This window comes from Zootoca vivipara, chromosome 4 (genome assembly GCF_963506605.1).
Source record: "Zootoca vivipara chromosome 4, rZooViv1.1, whole genome shotgun sequence".
Lineage (NCBI taxonomy): Eukaryota > Metazoa > Chordata > Lepidosauria > Squamata > Lacertidae > Zootoca > Zootoca vivipara.
In genome coordinates, this window is record NC_083279.1 from 40,489,805 (window position 1) to 40,505,020 (window position 15,216).

Sequence of the window (15,216 nt, forward strand, 5' to 3'; positions counted from 1 at the left end):
TAATGTTAAGGTTTTACACTTTCCTAGTACTTCTAATTAGTACTGTTCTATAACTGTAATTTTTTAGTGATGGCAGATATTGCTGTGTCTGCAAAGAGCAAAAAAAGCTTTCCCTCTGCATTTTTATGCTTATGAATACTTATGTACCACTGACTTAATGGCTTCACATAAAAAAAACCCCTGCACACCCTGCTTTTAATGTCTACAAATCTTTAGGGGTTTTTCTGCACAATCCTAAACTGTTGTTTAGAAGCCTCATAGAGTTCAATAGAACATTCTCCCATTTATGTAGACTTTTATGTGCAATTTGGTCCATAAAATTAGCAAAACAAATCAATTTCATTTAGATTTCTGTTTTGATAAATGACAGCAAGGATATATTGATAGTAATCATTGATGGTACTTAAACTAGTGCAAGCAATACAGTATTTGGGACTCGCTTACTTAACTTGGATTAGATGGGTGTCATACCTACTTGCTTGAACAGCAAATGGTAATCTCTGATTGTAAGGTGTGAATTAACACACAAGGGGTGTGTGTGTGCAGGGATTAAGGTGCTTCTGTTGCTGTTTCAGTTGCCTTTCCCGTGCATTTTAGAGCTTTACATAATTAGGGTTCTAAAATATGTGGGAAGCCTTCAGGAGTAAAAAGGGGCCCTGCTTCTGACAGTCTGGTAAGTCAGAAGGTGACTGAAATGGCAACAGAGAGGGGGGGACCTGGTGTGGTTAGCCCTTCTGCCCTTCCCCTATGCACACAAATTATTAAAAAACAATTTGAGCCAAAGCCTGAAAATATTACCTGAACAGTTGGGAATGTGAGGAGATTTTTGTATGGGGGGAGTGTCCACTATCTTTATTCCCTCCTAACCTGTTGGATAAGGCACCAAGATAAGGTTGCCTTCTCTAAGCAGCATTGAACTAAAAAGTTCTTAATATAAGTACAGTAGTGTTAAGACACTTGTACAGTGATTAAAACAGATTTTTTTTGTAAGCTACAGTTGGTAATGAACAATATTTATTCCTTCAAATATGACTAGCTCATGTAAATAGAAATGAATAAATATTTCAAATTCTTAGGCTCTAGCATATGTTGTTTGAAAGCTCTGTGAAGGCCTCATGCATCATAGCAACTTTTCACACTACTCCCATGATCCCTAGCTAACAGGACCACTGGTCAGGGAAGATGGGAATTGTAGTCCAAAACATCTGGAGGGTCAAAGTTTGGGGGTGCCTGGTTTAGAGCCTTGGTCAGCTCAGCTCCACTCCCAAAACACACTGTGTTTATTCTGGCTACTGCCTGCCTGTGTTTTTGGCAGGCACAGCTGGTGAAGCTCCCCTTGGTTGGAGCAGCTGAGCAGAGTTATGTGTTGGGACACCTGCTACATCCAACTCCCCTCCACTGTGGAAGGTTAGGGCAGGCATCCCCAAACTTCGGCCCTCCAGATGTTTTGGACTACAATTCCCATCTTCCCTGACCACTGGTCCTGTTAGCTAGGGATCATGGGAGTTGTAGGACAAAACATCTGGAGGGCCGCAGTTTGGGGATGCCTGGGTTAGGGGTTTGGATTGTTTTGTCTCAGTGCAATCCTTATACAAGTTTACTTAGACATAGACCACATGGCGTTCAGTAGGAGTCACATCCTAGGTATTTGTGTATATAATTGTAATCTTTTATATTGTTTCAATGTTACCGTCAAGACTTGGAAATTATTTTTATTAAAATACTTGTAAATAATTGACAAAACAATTAAATAAAAGGCTTTTCTGTTACTTTGGGTAACAACTGTTATGTAAACTCACCTGCTACAGCTCTTGACACCATTTCACAGTCTAGCGTTGCTGTCCCTCATTCCTACGGCACCCCCAGAAAATCCTCTGGGCTCGGGATCCTCAGGAAAGGTGTGGGGAGTGTGGGGACCACCAAGGGTCAGTCAGAGGCAGCTTGTATGAGTGATTCCCCCTTCCTGATGCCTCCCCATGCCACATCAGCAGCTTCTGATCCATAGGTGTAGTAGGGGGAGGCAGCTGCCCCCCATCAAGTAAGTAAATTAAAAATACTTAACTAAAAGTAGAAATTGTAGAAAAAAATATAGTAAAATTTCTTTTATTTTTAATTTTGCAGGGACAGTTATTTGCAGGTTTTGCTTAATTTCACATTTAAAAACCTCTCTCATTGGCTGTGGCATTTGATTATTGGTATAATGGTGTGTGTTTATTTAAATGTTGTGCACTCTGTTTCTAACCTTTGTTAATAACGACTGTTGTGCTTTTCAGAAGCTGATTCTGCAAACCTTACAGCTTCACGTTCACGCCGTGAGAAGAAAGTTAAAAAAGGGAGACAAGAAGCATTAGAACGTTTGAAAAAAGCAAAAGGTGGTGAGAAAATAAAATATGAGGTAACTAAAATGTTCTAGCTTTAGTTCCATGGAAATGCATAATGGGAAAGTGCTGCTGTGTTGTGCTCTGTGTGTGTGTGAGAGAGAGAGAGAGAGAGAGAAAGGTGCTGTACCTAAATTTACTGATTAAATGTGCTTATCAGTGTTATCTTTATATAAATAGAAGTCCTGACCAGGACTGCATATCTGACTTACTCATTTACTATATTTTCTGGCCCATTTGAAAAGAGGGACAGTTACAATGGTTACTCCCAACTTCTTGTTGCAGGTTGAAGAGTTCGCAAATGTTTATGATGAAATTGATGAAGAACAATACTCCAAGATTGTCAGAGAACGGCAGGATGATGACTGGATTGTGGATGATGGTTTGTGGAGTGGATTTAATTTTTCACGCAGCTATTCTTCCCTTGGTTTGGATAATCTTTGCTATATGCATTTTTTTTAAAAAAAAACAACCCATAGAGACTATCCAATCCCTTGTGTGCATCCAAAGGAACTTATTAGGCAGAGGGCCTTCTCGTTGGTGGCGCCCGCCCTGTGGAACACCCTCCCACCAGATGTCAAAGAAATAAACAACTATCTGACTTTTAGAAGACATCTGAAGGCAGCCTTGTTTAGGGAAGTTTTTAATGTTTGATGGTTTATTGTGTTTATAATATCTGAAGCTGCCCAGAGTGGCTGGGGAGGACTGGCCATATGGGCGGGGTATAAATAAATTATTATTATTATTAATAATTATATAAAGGCTAAAAAATGAAAGTAACTGGTCTGAACAGCGCTTTTATCGATGAGATCTGCAATATAACTTGTGACCTGGTTATGTGGCTTTGCACATTGTTATCAGAAATTGGACCATAGTGTTCAGGGTGGGAGTGGGGTTTTCCTTCAAACTGATAGAGGGGCCACAACAGCCACTTGTTATGGGCTGGTTGTGCTTACTGTAGGCCACTAGAATATGTGAAAAGCTGGCCCAACCTTGTAAAAAGCTTTCAGTCAAGTAAATGGTCAAGGGTTGGTGTTAGGTTGATAGTCACAAGCTGTCTAGCTGTTCCTGGCCAACTTGCTATTCTTAGGTTGCTGTTTGCACTATTTCAGCCAAAGCATATGTTGGTTGGGCCATTTGGGCTTTGATGCACAAATTACTTCACAGAGGGCATGTTTACATTTAAGCTTACTAAGCAGAAAGTAGGTCATTGGTTTTTAGTAGAACTTAATTTAATGTATCAAAGAACAGGAGATGAGAGGGTTGATGATACATTTGGAATCTAAGCTGGATTTCCCCCGAGTGAAACATCCCTCACAAATGAAGTGGTCGTGTTGAATTTAATAATAATCATGATAATAATAATAATTTATTATTTATACCCCGCCCATCTGGCTGGGTCTCCCCAGCCACTCTGGGCGGCTTCCAACAGAAAAATAGAACACAGTAATCTATTAAACATTAAAAGCCTCCCTGAACAGGGCTGCCTTCAGATGTCTTCTAAAAGTCTGGTAGTTGTTTTCCTTTTTGACATCTGTTGGGAGGGCGTTCCACAGGGCAGGCGCCACCACCGAGAAGGCCCTCTGCCTAGTTCCCTGCAACTTGGCTTCTCGCAACGAGGGAACCACCAGAAGGCCCTCGGTGCTGGACCTCAGTGTCCGGGCAGAATGATGGAGGTGGAGACGCTCCTTCAGGTATACTGGACCGAGGCCGTTTAGGGCTTTAAAGGTCAGCACCAACACTTTGAATTGTGCTCGGAAACATACTGGGAGCCAATGTAGATCTTTCAAGACCAGTGTTATGTGGTCTCGGCGGCCGCTCCCAGTCACCAGTCTAGCTTCTGCATTCTGGATTAGTTGTAGTTTCCGAGTCACCTTCAAAGGTAGTCCCACGTAGAGCGCATTGCAGTAGTCCAAGCGGGAGATAACAAGAGCACGCACCACTCTGGCTAGACAGTCTGCAGGCAGGTAGGGTCTCAGCCTGCGTACCAGATGGAGCTGATAAACAGCTGCCCTGGACACAGAATTGACCTGCGCCTCGATGGACAGCTGTGAGTCCAAAATGACTCCCAGGCTGCGCACCTGGTCCTTCAGGGGCACAGTTACCCCATTCAGAACCAGGGAGTCCCCCACACCCACCCGCCCCCTGTTCCCCACAAACAGTACTTCTGTCTTGTCAGGATTCAACCTCAATCTGTTAGCCGTCATCCATCCTCCAACCGCCTCCAGGCACTCACACAGGACCTTCACTGCCTTCACTGGTTCTGATTTGAAAGAGAGGTAGAGCTGGGTATCATCCGCATACTGATGGACACCCAGCCCAAACCCCCTGATGATCTCTCCCAGCGGCTGCATGTAGATGTTAAAAAGCATGGGGGAGAGGACAGAACCCTGAGGCACGCCACAAGTGAGAGCCCAGGGGTCTGAACACTCATCCCTTACCACCACTTTCTGGTCACGGCCCAGGAGGAAGGAGCGGAACCACTGTATAACAGTGCCCCCAGCTCCCCACCCCTCTAGACGGTCCAGAAGGATGTTATGGTCGATGGTGTCAAAAGCCGATGAGAGATCCAGCAGGACTAGGAAACAGCTCTCACCTTTGTCCCTAGCCCGCCGGAGATCATCAACCAGTGCAACCAGGGCTGTTTCAGTCCCATGATGAGGCCTGAATCCCAACTGGAAGGGATCCAAATGGTCCGCTTCTTCCAGGCGTGCCTGGAGTTGTTCAGCAACCACTCGCTCAATCACCTTGCCCAAGAATGGAAGATTTGAGACTGGGCGATAGTTGGCCATATTAGCCGCATCTAAAGATGGTTTTTTAAGAAGCGGTTTAATGACCGCCTCTTTCAGCGGGTCTGGGAATACTCCCTCATAGAGGGAAGCATTTACCACCCCGCGGAGCCCATCGCCCAGCCCTTCCCGGTTCGCTTTTATTAGCCAGGATGGGCAAGGGTCAAGGAGACAGGTGGTTGGTTTCACTCGTCCAAGCAGCCTGTCCACATCCTCGGAGGTAACAGATTGAAATTGATCCCATGAAACGTGACTAGACAGGGCTCCAGCACTCTCCCGCCCCGGCCCTGCTCCCACGGTGGAGTCTACCTCCCTCCGAATCTGAGCGACTTTATCTGCAAAAAACTTTGCAAAAGCATTGCAGGAGATAGTGGGGTCCCTACCAGGCCCCGATGACGAAGGTGGTTCGGATAGATTGCGGACCACCTGGAACAGTCTCCTGCTGCTGTTTTCTGCAGATGCGATAGAAACGGTGAAGAAGGTCCTCTTCGCTGCTGCCATTGCCACTTGGTAGGCTCGAAGTTGAGCTCTAGCCCGTGTTCGGTCGGATTCAGAATGAGTTTTCCGCCACCGGTGCTCTAGCCGTCTCAACGACTGTTTCAATGCCCTCAGCTCCGGGGAAAACCACAGGGCTGTCTGGGCTCCATGCAATCGGAGAGGGCGCTTCGGAGCCAAACAGTCAATAGCCCTGGTTAACTCCACATTCCAGCGGGCCACCAGGGAATCGGCTGAAAGGCCATCAACATGGGATAAAGCATCCCCTACCACTCTCTGGAAACCATTTGGATCCATTAAGTGGTGTGGGCGGACCATCCGAATAGGTCCCACCTCCCTGCAGAGGGGAAGGGTCGCGGAGAAGTCCAGTTGCACCAGGTAGTGATCTGACCATGGCACTTCGTTAGTTTCACTTTTACTTGTGTCAGTTCACCAACATCCATAGAGGTAAACACCAGTTCCAAGGCATGTCCGCGGCTATGAGTTGGGCCAGACTTATTCAGGGACAGCCCCATGGAGGCCATGCTTTCCACGAAGTCCCGAGTGGCTCCTTGTAAGGTCGTGTCGGCATGGATGTTAAAATCCCCTAAGACAACCAAGCTAGGTGTCTCCAGGAGCACATCCGACACGACCTGAAGCAGCTCGGGCAGGGAATCCTTGGTGCAGCGGGTGCAATATTTTTGTTGGCAAGAGGACACTCTAAATACAAGTTACAAAATGATGGAAAAGCAAGAGGAACTGGGCTGATCTTCACATCCAGATAGAGTCTGGGTTTGTCTGCTAAGCCCATATATGGCTGCCCGATGGTTAAAGTATGGCACTTTTCCTACATAGATGGTGTTGGCTACGTAGAAGATGGCAGGGAGATTTTCGATGAAGAGTTGGAAGATGATGCTCTTGATCCCAGCAAGAAAAGTGAGTGAACATTTTTTTAAGCAGCTTTCCTGAAAGGGAGTTAATTAAAATTAGACATAGCAACTCATTGAAAGGGTACACATTTTTATATTGCTGAGGGACAAAGTGGAGTTTCCCTGGCGTTGCTAGGAGCGTTCAGACTTTGGATGATGCCTTAAACTGATGTTATTGTAAAACAGTAGTGGACACTTCGAATCGCCTCTTTGAGGCCATGTCAAGAAGAACAGAGTAGAGAGGTTATGCATTATATTGCTGTTATCTGTAATAAATACTTACTGGTGTTTTGCTTTTAGTGTTTGAATGTGTCAAATGCCAGTTCAGGTAACTGTGTCCCTTTTCTGCTTCAGGAAGCACTTCCATTGCGTTGCTGTAAAAATAAGTCAATTAATTAATCAGTGTACTGTACATGTTTTTAGAGTAGCAATAGAAAGTTAAGTTGAAAGGGGGGGGGGGAAGTAATTTCAAAAAAATACTCTGTGAAGTGGCAACTGAAACATTAGCAGACCTTTTATTTTTGTATTTATGTCATAGAAATTATACATTGCTTTATTGTAAACAAACAAACAAACCCCAAAATGGTTTACAAAAAGGTAAGACAAGAAGATCAAGAAAATATTATGACCCTGCTTTACAACAATCAGTAGTTAAAATGCAAAAATGGATTAAAATTACCTCAACTTTCTAAGCATCTGCGTAGGCTTGTCGTAAACAAGAATGTTTTTAGCAGGCCCTGGAAAGAGTAAAGTGTAGGTCCCTGCTTGATCTCAATAGGCAGAGAGTTCTAAAGTGCAGGCGCCGCCTCATTAAATGACCAGGTTCTTGCAAATGTGGAATGGGTGTTATGTGGCACCTGGAGTAGGGCTACTTATACCCATCAAAGTTGTCAAATGCACGTGTGAGGTAAGGCTATTATAAGTTAACATTTTTTAAAATAGTGATTTTCATTTCCAAAATACAAATAACAAAATGAGAATAGTTACAGGTAGGTAGCCGTGTTGGTCTGAGTCGAAGCAAAATAAAAAAATTCCTTCAGTAGCACCTTAAAGACCAACTAAGTTTATATTTTGGTATGAGCTTTCGTGTGCATGCAAAATATACCAAAATATAAACTTAGTTGGTCTTTAAGGTGCTACTGAAGGAATTTTTTTAAAATGAGAATAGTTACACTGTATAGTTACTAACAGAAGTTAATGTGTGCTGCATTCCCACCCACCCCCACCCTTTACGTGTAGGTAAGATCAATTTCAAAAGAATAGTTGGGCTGATTTTGTGACAGTTTAACAGCCATTTAAATAACTGAAGTGTGGTTTCACTCTGTCCTCATCAAGTTTCAAGTAAACTGATGAATAATTCTATTTCATCATGACTTTATTATCAACATGTGCCAGGTGGTTTCCTTTGTATAATTTCAATAATTTGACACATTCTTTATTTTTCTTAGGCTGAGCTGAATATTAAAAGGAGCTAAATTTTCAGCATTAAAAAACCCAACAGGTTTTCAGGTTGGAGTGGGGAATCTTTCTTTAAAAAAACCCCACACACCTCTAACAGTTTACCTTTTACTTGCTAATTTACTGCTGTTTGTTTTCCCAAACAATTGCATAGCCCTGTAAATTTGGAAAGGGAGCAAGTATACTGGGTATTCTGTGGTAAGGTATTTGCAGTTGATTCAACAAGCAACTATGGCAGCTGTTTTAAAACCAGTCTACGTGAAGTCTGCTCAATGTACGGATTGTTTGTGTAACAGTTTACAACATAATCTTTAGTGTGCTACTGCGAGACATCCCTCCTTATAAGCCTGGTGGTTTCATACAGGGTACATATAAAGCTGCATATAAACTGCTGCCCATGTAGAGCTATCTCCAGGTGGTCTGATCTTTACATAGTTCTGCAATTCTGTGCCCACTTACCTTGGAGTAAACCCTCATGAACTCTGTTGGTCTTGTTTCTGAGTAGACAAGCACAAGATTGCACGGTACATCAGTTTTCAAGCTAACTTGCAATGTAACTTGCAAGTGACTTACATGCAGCTGCTTGGTCACTTATGGTTCATTTCTAATAATGGATGATTCAATCTTGAATATTGATCTGCAGTTGTCATTACTAATAGATTTTGACCTATCAATAGGCTTGTGATAATTAAAGGTGCTGTATTATTCTGTTAGGAAGAAGAGACACAACTTCTGCAAATGACAAGAAAAATGTGAAGAAGCCTTTGGTATCGAAACCAAACACTATAAAATCTATGTTTATGGCCAGCACTGGGAAGAAAAGTGCCGACGTAAGTTATATTTTAAGCAAAAAATATGTCTGCTAAATTTAGACAGATAAAGATATATATGCCCTCAGATCTGTTGCTCAGTTTATGGTTTTGAAAAAAACTGCCGTAGAAGGGCATTGCATGATTGCTTAGTTTTCATTGTAAATGATGATCCTGTTTTTTCCAATGAGCTTTTTTCAAAAGTTTACTTAGCACATGCATCTCCTTTCACAGAAAGCTGTTGACCTGTCTAAGGATGATTTGCTAGGAGACATTTTGCAAGATCTAAATGCTGAGGTAGGAATTTAAGTGTGTTCTGCGGGGTGGGGGTGGTAGAGGAGCAAGGTGTAGAGTTCATGTTCTTGAAATGCTTGGAAGAGAATGAAATATAAACTGGATTAGGGACGGCAATCCTATAGTCCATGTAAAGGCATACTAGGGGCCAAAGGATATTGGGGACTTCTCTCTTCGCAGACAGAAAATGAGATCTGGTACTGGGGGCGTTTGTTGCCACCACAAGAAGCTCCACATTTGTCCCTCCTTCACTGCTGATGCTCCAGGGATAGGGAGAGTGGCTTTGGAACCTGTTTCCCCACCCATGTGTCAAGTAAGATAACAGACACCAGCCCTGGCATGCCTGATTCCCTGCAGCCGCTTCCCCCTTCCCCTGGCCAATGTGAGGCTTACATAGCTTTGGATTTGGTGGTTCCTGTGCCAGATTCTGTCTTCTCACTGCTGATGTTGTTTTGCTCTGGATAGGCAACCTGATAATACTTGAGTACCTGAAAGCAAGACGTATTTGATCCAAAGTTAGAAAGAGCCCCGTGAAATGGGGTTGCCTGTTGCAAACTGTGAGAGGATGGTAGGGCAAGGATACAATTGTACCGTATTTTTCCATGTATAAAACACCCCCATGTATAAGACGACCCCTGTTTTTTTAACCCAAAATTAAGAATTTTTTTTTGCTTTTTGGGGGTGGGGGAGGTCACTTCCGCCAATCACTCACCACTTGCCACCACCAACAGCCCACTTGCCGCAGCCACTGATTGCCCGCCTACCTGACCACAGATGCCAATCGCCTGCTCAATTGCAGCAGCCACAGCCAATCACCAGCAGGCCTTGTCTCAACCACCAATCACCCGCTCAGTTGCCGCTGCCAATCTCCTGCTTGCTGCTGCCATTGATCACACGTCCCCCCTCTGCAATCGCTATCCATGTATAAGACAACACCCATTTTTTGCCTATTTTTAAAGCAAAAAGCATCGTCTTATACACGGAAAAATACAGTAATAATTAAACAAAATCCTGTACCAGGGTTGCCCTTTCTTCAAGGAACTGGTGACTGTTCAGTGTGGGGAAGGGATATAAAGGGTGTATGCATTTTTATGTGGAACATAGCAAACTCTATCTTTCTTTTGAAAGTTCTGCTACAGCAGTGACTGATGCCTAATGTTTTTCTTCTTTGTAGACAGTTCCTTTAGCACCACCACCGGTTGTAGTTCTAAAAAAAAAGAGGCTTTTTGGAACACCATTGAATCCCTTTTCTGTGCAGTCTCAAGTGTCCAAGGTAATATTCCAAAATGGAAATGTTAATCTTAAGATTTCTGAGTAGTTTATGTGTCTGTTGCTTTAGAACTTCCATATGCTTCTTGCTATTTTAAAAACTTAATTTGATTTGTTGCTGTGCGAGCGAACATAAAATCAAAGCTAGCAAAATCAGTATAGTTAATATCAGCTAGAATGGAAAAAAAGCATCTGGCTATCAGTTGTATGGTGGCTTTTTACTCCAAATCTACTTAAATGAGCTTAATGTTTCAACTTGCATTCTTTGGAGAGGATATAGTAGTAGATCACAGGGTTTGAAAGGTGTGGGGGTTCCTCTTTGGAATACAGATGCTGTGAAGTGCATAGGATGGAATGAAACTTATGCTTCCCTTCCTCCTCTGGGATGTCTTGGAGAAGGACTTCCCTTTTCACCCAGCCCAGTACTCCTGATCATCTGATGAGCGGGGCAAGGAGGATATTTTTTTCTTCCATGGTGGTGCTGCCACTGGAGGGAAATTGCGCTGAGCGGCTGGCAGGCTACTCTTGAAGGCTTGCTAGTCCAGCTGAAGTCCCCATGGGGGCCAGGGGTTTGCCACCCTAATCTGGTTTTTAATTAAAATAACTTGTGCTTATAGAGAACGTCTTCTGAGGTGAGAAAACCTGTCAAAAAAGAAGTTTCTTCACCAAATTCATCTCATTCTAAGAATTCAGTCTACACAGCTAGATCAGATGTAGTCAAAGAAGAGAGAACTGAACCTGAAAATGGAATGCAAATGGTTGAAAATGGAGAACGGGAAAAAGCTAAACAAGAGGAAGCTACTATAGGTATTTGTTATATTTTGGTAATAGTGCTCATCGCCTTGTATTTTCAATGACATTCACCTCTGTGATTGATAGTTTATTTGATGATGTTTGACTTTGTTTTATATTGCATTTGTATGTATTAATGTTCTTATAGAAACCTTATTGAAATCGCTGTGCGAGAAAAATAACTGCCTAAATAATTTAAATAAATAAAATCATTGAAATATAGTACATTGAGTCTTAAAGTCTCTGCATAATGCTTACAGAAGATGAACAGGCTATAATGGATTTTGATGACGGGGACTTTGATGAATCTATGGAGGAAGGTGCAGTTGTAGAAGAATCGGTCACAATCCTGAAGGAAGAGGTGAAAACAGAAGATAGACAAATACAGCAAGTGGACTCTGTGAAAACAGGCTCATATTTCTTGTAAGCACTTAAAAATCCTTAGGGACTTTTTGTTCTGGTTTCCACTTTTAACTTTCTACTAAGTTCACTAACAGTATGGAAAGCGTCTCAAGGCTTCATGGAGATGGAGAAATGTTCTCAGAAGATGTTAGTTGACTTGGAGTAATGAACTTAGGACGATCAAAAACTTTTCTTCAGTGTTCTTCTGAAGAAAAGATGACCCTTTAAAATACTCATTTCACATGTAAAGCTATGCCTTTTTTTTTTCTTCCTCATGTATTGTATTTCAGAAACTCTCCCATCCCTGATGTTTCTTGTTGGGACAGAATTGATGATGATGAAGAAGAAGGGCATCTAGCTTCCGAAATTCAAGTGGATTCCAGTCAGTTGCCTTTGATAAATGGGGAAGATGGGGAACAAATCTTCAGGTTCTATTGGCTAGATGCTTATGAAGATCAGTATAATCAACCAGGTATGTATACAGTGGTACCTCGGTTTAAGAACAGCCATGTTTACGAACTATTTGGTATACAAACTCCACAAAACCGGAAGTAGTGTTCCGGTTAGCGAACTTTATCTCAGTCTACGAATGGAAACTGAACGGTGGAAGGGCACCAGTGGTGGGAGGCCTCATTAGGGACAGCGCGCCTTGGTTTAAGAACAGCTTTGGTTTAAGAACGGACTTCTGGAACGGATTAAGTTCTAAAACCGAGATATCACTGTACATAAGAAAATTCCTCTTTACTCTCCCTGCCTTCTTTTGACCAAAGTTATAAAGGACCATTTTTCAAAAGGGGCCTACTGTCCACTAGTTTCCTTGAAGCTGAATGTCTTTTTATGCCTGACCGTCAAGAAAAACCTGCTTTGATATTGACTAGGCATGAACTTAGAACTATATATTAGTATCTTCAGGTTCCAAAAGGCTGGCTGAGGCTTAAGTGCTGCAGTGCATTGGAAGACGGTGAATTGCAGTGGAGGGGAGGTGCTTTAAACCTTCAGCCATTTTCCCCGTGCAACTTTGGTTATGACTATCTTCCGAAGGGCATAAAACCTAAATGCCATTACTGTACTTGTTTTTAATGGGCTGGATCAATACTTTTCCTTCCATTCTCCGAAGGGCTCTATATCCAGGGGAAGCTCCTGCTGGAGGGAAGGGGTGGCAGGGAATGGCACAACAGACTGTGGGGTGAAGGGGGAATTGGTGAAAATTGCCAGGGGGACAGTGCCCTGGGTGGAATTTTACCCACTGATAATCTGGATAGAGCCCAATAATAAGTGTAGCCCAAAAGCAGGTTGCCCAGTGGGGTAGAGCTGCAGCAATAGCCTCATGGCAGCAGAGTCACTGCAGTTTACTGGAAGGGGTGAGACGGTGGAGGGATTGGGACTGTGCGGCCACATGGGTGATGCTGGTTTGCCACCACTTTGCTCATTCCAGTAAACAGCAGTGATCCCACTGCCAAGTGGTTCCACCACCGCCGTCAAGCGGCTCCTTCCCCTGCTCCAGACACACACAGAAGTCTCTGGTAAAGGCTCCCTTTTATCAGAAGTATTTCCCCCCCCCCTTAATTTCTAGGACTTTACCATAATGTACCTTAATTTGTATGCACATCAGATTCAGGAAGGAGTAAAATGAAGGTTAATGGCTACAGCTTGTTCAGCTCCCCCTCCCAGATGAACATTCATTTAGATCTTGGGCAGGGGATTAAGTGCTGAATATACCCAATATTTTTGTGAAAGTAGCAAATGATCACTGAAGTTTGGGTGAAACCGGGGACTAATGGGGAGGGGGCAATCCTATCCCTAAAAACTCTTGTTTAATGTTTTTACTTTTATCTTGGATTCTGCACGGTGGCTTCTGAATGGTGTATAATTATGAAAAGACTTGTTCCTTGATTATGAAAAGAGATCCTGTCGTCATAACTTTTCAAGGATGAATAATAAAGACTGCACCTGGTTTCAATTAGTAACGTGGAGGAAAATAAATTTTGGCATTACTTTTTGTTTAAAAGAATCATAATCATTATAGCAAATGAGGTATTAACTGTATTATGTGAAGGATTCATATTATACCAGGACGAATAAGAATTTCACACAGTCCCTGCACACCCACCCCATAATAGTTAGAGGGTAAGACTGCAAATGGCTTAATTTCTTGATTTCATATATCTGATATAAATCACATTAACATCAGCTAGTGGAGATCTAGTTTTTGTGACTGCCCTTGCCTTTACTCGTTGTGTGGTATGATTATTTAGTATTCTATGGGATGATGCAGCAGAAACTCTACTTAACTGTCCAAGAGGATAATTCATTTCAGTATTTGTAGCTGCAAGTTGTGAATGTTTGTTTTTATGTATAATAGCTGTTGAGACACTTTGGACCAGGCATCCCCAAACTGCGGCCCTCCAGATGTTTTGGTCTACAACTCCCATGATCCCTAGCTAACAGGACCAGTGGTCGGGGAAGATGGGAATTGTAGTCCAAAACATCTGGAGGGCCGAAGTTTGGGGATGCCTGCTTTGGACCATTAGTCTTTGAATGTATCGGCCCAATCATTTTTGCCATCAAAAGCTTGCTTCTTTCAATCATCCTATGATAATAATTCACATGACCCTAGTCTTTTGAATGTGATAGCCATCCTCAGAATGGATTTTCAAACATTTTGGGTAGTTTGCTGCACCTGTACTGACTTGCGGTTGAATGGAGATAGAAACGGGGAGAACAGGATCCATGTTGATTTCATGTAAAATGACATGTGATGTGAATGTACTCACAATATTAAGATACCAAATTATCCCAGACATTTAATGACAGACACCTTCAGTACCTATATCTCCTTTGCCTGTATATTGAAGTGTTTTATAGTGACAAATTTAAGTTCGCTGATTTCAGTGGGTCTGCTCTGCATATGGCATAGTCATGTACAATCTAGGAAAATGTATAACCTGCTGCTTCCCCCCCCCCAGCAGAAATAATAGAAATAGCTTGCAAAATAAAATAAGCAAAATACAATAATGAAACGAAATAAAGATATAATATCCAAGCACTAAAACCAGCATTAAAAACAAGTACTAGGAAGTAAGGAGGGGTAAGTAACAGAAGGTATGGGGTGGCGTAGTTTCAAGTCTCTTTTTGAAACAAGGTGGCATTTAATACCTTGCATTCCATCGTGATGTGTGCCTGCATACTACAAGACTCTTAAAGCAATCACTTGACTGTGGAGTACTGACTTTCAGCAGATGGAGCTGTCAATTAGGGACTACAAATTGGAAATCATTCTGCTCCCATGGGTGAATTAGTGTGTTTATTCAGTAATTCTTAGTATTGCAGCTTTTCCATTAGCAGCTGTGCTAAGCTGTTTTGATTAACGTGCATTGTCTGTCTTTTACCTTTTCATTTTAGGAGTGGTATTTCTCTTTGGTAAAGTATGGATTGAATCGGCACAGTCCTATGTGAGCTGTTGTGTGACAGTAAAAAATATTGAGAGAACTATTTACCTACTCCCACGTGAGTCGGTACGTCCCTTTATGCTGGAGACTTCTCTGTCATAAACTGTCTGTTTATGGAAAGTTATTCAGGCAAAATGCATTGTTACAAATTTATGGAATACTAGTGGCAGGTG

General features: G+C 42.5%; 1 protein-coding gene across 1 annotated transcript in view; it reads left to right on the forward strand.

The window, feature by feature from the left end:
• Positions 1 to 15,216, forward strand: part of POLA1 (DNA polymerase alpha 1, catalytic subunit) — a 191,022-nt gene that overhangs the window by 2,681 nt on the left and 173,125 nt on the right. The window contains exons 2-11 of the mRNA XM_035116609.2: positions 2,274 to 2,395; positions 2,664 to 2,760; positions 6,497 to 6,577; positions 8,743 to 8,858; positions 9,072 to 9,134; positions 10,306 to 10,404; positions 11,018 to 11,207; positions 11,453 to 11,615; positions 11,885 to 12,066; positions 14,997 to 15,109. Of these exons, the coding sequence (XP_034972500.2) occupies positions 2,274 to 2,395; positions 2,664 to 2,760; positions 6,497 to 6,577; positions 8,743 to 8,858; positions 9,072 to 9,134; positions 10,306 to 10,404; positions 11,018 to 11,207; positions 11,453 to 11,615; positions 11,885 to 12,066; positions 14,997 to 15,109 (1,226 nt within the window). The remainder of the gene's footprint in view (positions 1 to 2,273; positions 2,396 to 2,663; positions 2,761 to 6,496; positions 6,578 to 8,742; positions 8,859 to 9,071; positions 9,135 to 10,305; positions 10,405 to 11,017; positions 11,208 to 11,452; positions 11,616 to 11,884; positions 12,067 to 14,996; positions 15,110 to 15,216) is intronic.